General features: G+C 41.6%; 1 protein-coding gene across 1 annotated transcript; it reads left to right on the forward strand.

The window, feature by feature from the left end:
* The first annotated feature begins 1137 nt into the window (after positions 1–1137).
* LOC127321383 (putative disease resistance protein RGA3) lies at positions 1138–7204 on the forward strand. Its single transcript, XM_051350401.1, has 3 exons — positions 1138–1382; positions 1829–5818; positions 6754–7204. The coding sequence occupies exon 2, from the start codon at positions 1862–1864 to the stop codon at positions 5786–5788; it is 3927 nt and encodes a 1308-aa protein (XP_051206361.1). The 5' UTR covers positions 1138–1382; positions 1829–1861; the 3' UTR covers positions 5789–5818; positions 6754–7204.
* Positions 7205–7897: the final 693 nt, after the last annotated feature.

A 7897-nucleotide genomic window follows, 5' to 3' on the forward strand; every position in this document is an offset into this window, starting at 1 on the left:
ATTTTATGTAAAATTCACATTTAACCATGTATTATTATACTCCTTCCTTCCTAGATATAAGTGATATAATTTTTGGCACGGAAATTTAAGAACACAATATTTTGGAAAAGTTACACCATGTTTTGCTAGGATTAACCCTACGCAATTGACGTGGGCTAATAGAGAACTTTATGTAAGATAAGGGAATCTAACCAAATCCCTAAAAATATTTCCATACAGGTGGGGCAATGCAATACACATTATATTCTGGATTTTTTTTAAAAAAAGTATATGGCTTATATCTAGAAACGGAGGGAGTATATTTGTAGGACAGTAAGGTTAGTGTTAAATTATATGCTAGTATGTTGACAGCGTTCTATTTGTGTTAAAAAAAATATGAAGGTGGACCACCCTGCTTCAAACTCCTAGATCCGCCACTGAAGCACAGTGAGGTGTTTGGTTACAACCATTTCCTTGTTTCAAAAACAATAGCTTCTCACTATCATGTTATTTGTAGTTGTAATCAGGAACTCTTGGTTCTGTCCTAGGTGAACCGGCTTAAGCCATAGAGTGTGTGAAGTTGTCGAATAATTATAAATAACTAGATTGTACCAGCTGTTGCTGAGTGCAACGACACACATAAGCACATCCAAACTGAAAATTTACTGTTTCTTGAGGGTAGTGGACAGACTGTCATGCTACTCCCTCCGTCCCGGTTCACAGGGCTTAATCTAAAAAAACATTTGTCCCACAATACCATCTCACTAAGGCTTGCATGCATTTAATTATAAGTAGTAACCCCCTCTAATTACTCACTACCTTCTCTTTCTTGTTTTCTAAGCACGCTGAAACAACCAGTGCATGCAGGAGGGGTGGGAAACCGAGAGAGTTTTAATGTGGGGTTGGGGTGCATGTGAGTCTCTTAGCATTTCCTATTAATTAGCTAGTACAGCTGATTGGAGAGAGCCCATCGCTGAGAATAGTTTTAGCATCCAATCAAATGCTGCCTTGGTTGCGATGCAAATTCATGTGAGCCCTATGAACCGGGACGGAGGGAGTATTTCAACTGCACATGTTTCTTTATTGGTCCCCATGACCATGGGCTAATTATTCATCTGACGCTACCCCCCCCCCCCCCCCCCCCCCAAACAACACTAAAATAAGGAGGTGAAGGGAGCTCAAGAAGACTTTGCGTGCATGCCGATGCCTCTGAGATAAGGGCGAATCAGGGATGAAGCGAGATCTAAAGGGAAGCTTTGACTTTCTTTTAGATCTCATGATTTCACTGGCACTCAACTAGACAGGACTGCCATTTTGGAAGATCACAGAAATCTATTTGGCTATTTCAGCAAAGATCGTCAGTGAAGCCAATCGCCGTGGGTGTACAGTCCATTTGACTACAGGTATTTACATGAACCAAGTGTCCATGTACGCTCTTGTTCTTATTTTGATTGGGTTTGCTTATGTCTGTGTTTTTTTTTTGGATAATGCTCATTGCTATGATAAATTTCCTGTTTATTTTACACATTTCTTCTCTAAATAAGTTCTGCAATTTTTTAAACTTGATTCTTATTAGCGAACTTAACGAAATAGCACCAGTCTTGAAAATAAGGGATCAATTTTCGAAATATCCCAAATAAGTCACCATAGTTGTCACTCAGAATAGATTTATTGAAATGAACATGATACCATAAGTTCTTCTTTCAGCATACTCATGAAACAAATTGTACACCTTGGCCATGCTTAACATTTGTGAAGGATTCAGCAGTTACATTTATAAAAAAATCATTTACTTCCTATTGAATCTACCAATGTTGATAAATTGATCTTTGACAATACTATGGTGTAGGTCTTGAATAAAGTTTAAGTGCAGAACGGTTCCATGGAAGGTGTTTCTTTAGTAGCTGGCCTTCTTAATTTGGCCGGCAGTAAACTAGCTTCCAAGATCTTTTGTCAGTTCAGTGCTGCATTGGGGGTGAAGAAAGATCTTCATCAGCTTTTGGGTTTAGTTGAAGAAATTAAAACATTTCTTCATAATGTTGGAGGCAAAGTGATAAAGAATGATCCAGCACTCACTTGGCTGAATAAGCTGAAAGAAATTGCTTACAGTATTGATGATTTGCTGAATGATTTCCATATGGAGGCCGAGAAACAGAAGGCAAAGGAACTTGACCGTGAGAAGCTTGTTATGGTAAAATGCTTCTGTGATAGGCCAAAATCTATTTGGTTACAACACAAGATGGCCAACAAAATTAAGAAAATCAGAGAGAAATTTGAAGCAATCGTAACAGAAAGAAAGGACTTCAAAACACTAAGAGATGGTCTACCCATGGATTCAAATGTGGATCGACAGATTGCTACTGGAGAGCTGCCTTTTTTGACTGTTGTTGATGAGATAACAGTACTGGGGAGAGACCATGACAGATCTAACATTATATATGAGTTAACAAAGAGTGAGGATCAGGGGATAATACTACCAAAGATTAATGATCAAGAGATGGTATCAGTAATGTCTATTATTGGTTTAGGTGGGTCAGGAAAAACTACTCTGGCCAAGTTGGTCTTCAATGATGAAATTTTGATAGAGAAGCATTTTAAAGTCAGGGTTTGGGTTTATGTGTCTCAAAAGTTTGATGTTTTTGGACTTATTGGGAAATTATTTGAGGCTATCACTGATCAGAGATCTGAAAGCCATCCGTTGCAGTACATGAGCAGAGTAATCACAGAGCAGTTGAGTGGCAAGAGATTTCTACTTGTTATGGATGATGTCTGGAATAAGGATCTACTCGAGTGGGAACAATTCATGTTACATCTGAAAGCCGGTGCAGCTGGAAGTAGGATTTTACTTACTACACGAAGTCAAGAAGTTGCAGAGAAAATGAACTCCACACTTCTGTATAACTTGCAAGCCCTATCTGTGGATGATAGCTGGAAGTTATTCCTACAAAGCAGTGGAAGGGATAAGGAAGATTTGGACTCAGAGTTTATAGATATTGGAAAAGATATTGTGAGAAAATGTGGAGGGGTGCCTTTAGCTGTGAAAGCTCTTGGTGGTATTGTCGGCAGCAAGAAAGAAATAAATAGTTGGCGGGCAGTGAAAGAGAGTGAATTGTGGGATATTGATGATAGAGTGTTTACATCCCTCTGGTTGAGCTACTTTCATTTGCCAGCATATCTGCAGCAGTGTTTCCTTCTTTGTTCAATATTTCCCAGAGGGTACTTAATAGATAAGGACTACTTGATTGCTCAATGGATAGCACATGGTTTGGTTATTCCACTAAACGACCTTGAGCAACTGGAAGATGTCGGAAATGATTATTTTGATTCTCTTTTGAAGATATCATTTCTTCAAGATACAGTTCAAGATAAGTACACAACAGTAGTGACTTGCAAGATGCACGACTTGGTTCATGATCTTGCTTGGCGCATTTTACGACATGAAATTACTGTCACACCTGAAAAGGCTATATATGATCCCAGTCAGAGTTGCAGATATATATCCCTGACAAAATGCATTAAGAATATTGACAGAAAGTTAATTAGAAAGGCACGTGCTCTTTATGTTTGTGATGGTGCTTTCATATTTGACAAGCCAATTAAGAAGTCAAACCATGTCCGTAGTGTCATTCTAGAGCATGTCTATACTTCATCGCTGTCTCCAGCCATAGCTATACTGAAGTTTGAATATCTTGGATATCTTAGAATGACACATCTACAGTCAGAAACACTTCCAGAAGCTATCTCATGTTGTTGGAACTTGCAGGCCCTTCATGTCACAGATTGCCATGAACTTTTGAGGTTACCAGAGTCTATTGGTAAGCTTAAGAAGCTGAGAAGTCTAGATCTGTCAGGTGATTGGAAGCTTGAAGGTTTACCACAATCCATTTGTGATTGTGACAATCTCCATAGCTTGCGCCTAATCTCTTGTGTGAATCTCGCAACATTTCCATTTAAGATGTCTCGAAACTTGCAAAGCGTCAATTTAAATGGTTGCTCTAGAATCACGCAACTTCCAAATTCTGTTGTCCAGCTTGAAATGATCAAGAGCCTGAATTTGTCCTTTTGTTCTGATATCCAAGAGTTACCAAATTCATTTAATTGGTTTAGATTACATGCTCTTAAGCTCTCTGGGACTAAGCTTGCAAGGCTACCAGATGGCATCGTGAACTTATGGAGGCTTAAGGAACTGGACCTAGAAGGATGTGATGAGTTGTGTGGCATGCCTCTGGGAATTGGACAGTTAACTCAGCTACGAAGGTTGGCATTGTTTGTTGTCGGGGATGGTAAAGAATATGCAAGGATGTCAGAGCTCCGCAGTCTAGTTAGGTTGAGTGGTGATCTGGAGATTAAAAAAATTAGGTATATAAAGTGTTCAGACAATGATGGAGAGAAGGCGTACTTGACCGAAAAGAATGGACTACAGGAACTAAAATTGCAGTGGTACTCAAGCAATCGTGAGATAGATTTGGAACAAGAGTTGGCTTTGCTTAACAGGCTTCAGCCACCACCAGGAATCAGGAAGCTTTGTATTTATGGTTATCCTGGCCAGCAATTTGCAAGTTGGATCACAGAGCAAAATGAATCCTCTTTTTCTTTCAAAGGGAAGACGAAGCAGTTAGATCCACCACCTTTCTTAAGTTTGGCTCATATGGAGCTAGCAGATTATAGAAACTTGAAGCATTTGTCAGGGCTGGTGAATTTGCCTTCTCTGAATACCCTTAAGCTAGAGAACATGTCTGTGCTTGAAAGTGTTGGTGGCGGTCCCTTCCCTTCACTTAAGGAGTTACATATTGAGAAGATGCCTCATTTGTCTGTATGTTCAGTGACGACGATCGCATGTTCGGCACATGGGGAGGGTGGGGAATCTAACTGTGAAGAGCTTCACAGCTTCTCTTGTATGACCACATTAAAGATAATTAAATGCCCAAACCTCACGATGAAGCCATCCTTTCCATCATCTCTGGAGAGCTTAGTGTTGATGAGCAGCAACACGGGATTGTTGCTTCCTCCTGGCAGTCCTGATTTACTTGGTGCAGTAGCAGAAGATTTTTGTTCGGCCTCGACGAGCAACGGGATCATGTTACCCTCTTGTGGCCCACTCCTTAAGTCACTGACAGTTCGCAGGATGATGGTACCATCATCTGGATGGGGTTTGTTGCAGCAGTTTATCTCACTCCAGTCAATGGAAATTTCCTCCTGCAATGACCTCATACAGCTGCCAAAGAGCATGCAGAACCTCGCCTCCCTGCAGCAGCTGAAGATCTGGAACTGTGCTTCGCTTCAGATACTCCCAGACTGGACAGGGGAACTTGGCGCTTTGCAAATGATGGATATCAGGAGCTGCAAACGCCTGAGCAGCCTTCCTCAGTCAATGATGCAGCTCAATTCCCTCCAATATCTGACGATAGGCTACTGTGATGCGCTACAACTGCCGGAGTGGCTGGGAAAGCTCCGATCTCTCCGAAGCCTTGACGTCTGGGGTTTGCCCAAACTGACTTGCCTTCCTGAGACGCTGCGGGAACTCACCACTCTCCAGGAGTTGAAACTTAGTTGCTTTGACGCTCTTAATACGCTACCTGAGTGGCTTGGAGAGATCTCTTCCCTTCGACGGCTTAAGATTGAGACATGCCCTGGCCTTACATGCTTGCCCAGTTCCATGAAGCGGCTCACTGCTCTGGAAGAACTGGAGATCATCCGTTGTCCTGAGCTGCGGAAGCGTTACAGGAAAGGAGAGGGGCAGGCGGAAGACTGGGATCTAATCTCTCATATTTGTCATGTCGACATACAGAGGATCACTGATGAGGACTAGCATCCTCGTCTTCCAGAACAAGCAAGACATGTGAGCTGATATTTATTTCTCCCTCTTACGCTCTCTTTCCAACAGTTTCTCTCTAGGTATAGATGTCTTAGCTTGTTATTTTCTTTTCCGGTATGCATGCTTTGAACTTCTAAAATCTCTTTACTTAGCGGATGTACGTACAAACAACTCAAAGTCGTTGCTTAGGTTATACTATCATGCTTAAAGTAAGGTAACAGGAAACGACTCATAGAATACAAAAAGAACAGAAAAGAACAATATTTTCTTGCATTTCATTGTAGTAAGCTACACATTTGTAGATCAAGACATTGACTAGATACGACGACAATATATCAACAAATATATTGTTCCTTTGTGTATTACAAGTTACATTAGCATCACCCCTGCCAGGAGTTACACTAGATTAGAGTTGAAATCTATTTTCCTTAGTGGATGTACATACAAACAACTCAAAAGTGGTTGCTTTGGATATATTATGCTAAAAGCCTAAAATTAAGGCAACATGAACCAACTTCGGAATACAAAAGAGGAAATGGTATGTGGCCTTTATGTCAGTGATGCGAATCACAACTACATATGATCTTCTATAGGACATGTAACCAGTTTGTTTGAGCATTTGCTCCTCCTTCGGCTCTTCAGAACCCAATCAGTCAACATGGGGCTTATATTTGCATGTTCAGTCTTAAATCGAAAACTGATGCACCTTGTGCATATCTTTAGAGTTCAGGCTGGAACTGATGTTGATCTCCACAATGGTAAAAATGGAAGTAAAATATTATGACGCGAACTGGATGATGAACAACCTTTTTTTTGTTTCCTATGTGAAAATAGGAGCTGTCTTCTCATAGTTCACCAGTATATTTGCTCACTGTAATGAGTTCGGTCAGAGCAATCCAAAGCATGACAATCTGAAACTTACAAAAAATCTTTCATCATCGTGGCCAAAAATCTTGCAGACAAGCTGCTCTCCAGGTGCGTGAAGGGGGCGTCCGAGGTGTTACCAATCATCTCCAAGATGTGGGCGGAGATGCTATCCTATGACCGTAAAACCTAAGCAGCTCAGCAGTTGCAGCGGAGAGCTCATCGCTGCCTTCTACAGTCGATTTGACCGTCATCGACTGTTCCTCTAGCAGAAGACTAATATGGAAGAGACTAACGAAAAAATGTAATAATAAGGCCAATTTTCTTGCGTAATCTGGTCTGCTCTGTTGCAATCACTACATGCAGGTTACCTAGATACCTGGAGTGCGAGTTTGGTCATGCTTTGGCATGAAGTTAAGTTTCCTCTGTATGCTACAGTTGCCCTTCCTTGGGTTGAGACAACAAACGGTAGCATTGTGTACTACATTTCTATACAATAGACATACATTTCATTGATTTTGGACAGCATAAAAAGGTTGAAAGTAATACGGTGCACCATCTATCTAATACCTGAAACTCCATACTTGAGTAATCTTTGGGGAGATATGTAAGCACTCTTCCGTTTTGTTCTTTCTGTGGCTTATTCTGTGCTGCCTAGTTCAGACGTTTCGACAAGAACATGTTGCACTATTTGCATCCTTCATGGTTCCATCTACTAGGTTGCTGGGAGCCTGGGATCAAAGTCGGTACACTTTCCTGCGCCCCTGAGAATACACAAGCTTTACCAACGGTGCTCGGATCTTACTGTCCCGGAAAGGGCTCGACGATGGATTGAATGAACCAAGCATTATATCCTGGATGTCGAACAGGCGTTCGTATATTACAACAGACCAGCAGGAGGATGATGGAGAATGCAGAAGAACAGACTGAAGCGGGACTGACTTTGGCAGCTGAAGATATAGGCTAGCAACTTGAAAGCATGCCTGTTCAATTACTCCTCATTTCCAGGCTCCATCTCCACATCTCCTCTTCCCTACTGGTACCATCAATCGAAACAGCAGCGGCCTCCTTGACATCGTTGTCCACCGATGGCAACGGCATCATCGGGTTGTAGTGGAACACAGCGGCCTGCTTCAGATGCTTGTTCCATGTGCCCCGTCACATCTTGTGCCTCCCTTCGTCGTGAAACGCTGCCGGTCGTGCGAAAACTCCAACGGCAAGGCATGGGCATGGTCTTAA

Source organism: Lolium perenne, chromosome 6 (genome assembly GCF_019359855.2).
Source record: "Lolium perenne isolate Kyuss_39 chromosome 6, Kyuss_2.0, whole genome shotgun sequence".
NCBI lineage: Eukaryota > Viridiplantae > Streptophyta > Magnoliopsida > Poales > Poaceae > Lolium > Lolium perenne.

Excerpts from the sequence above, each read along its gene's own strand:
- LOC127321383 (XM_051350401.1), top strand. The coding sequence starts at position 1,862 with ATGGAAGGTGTTTCTTTAGTAGCTGGCCTTCTTAATTTGGCCGGCAGT.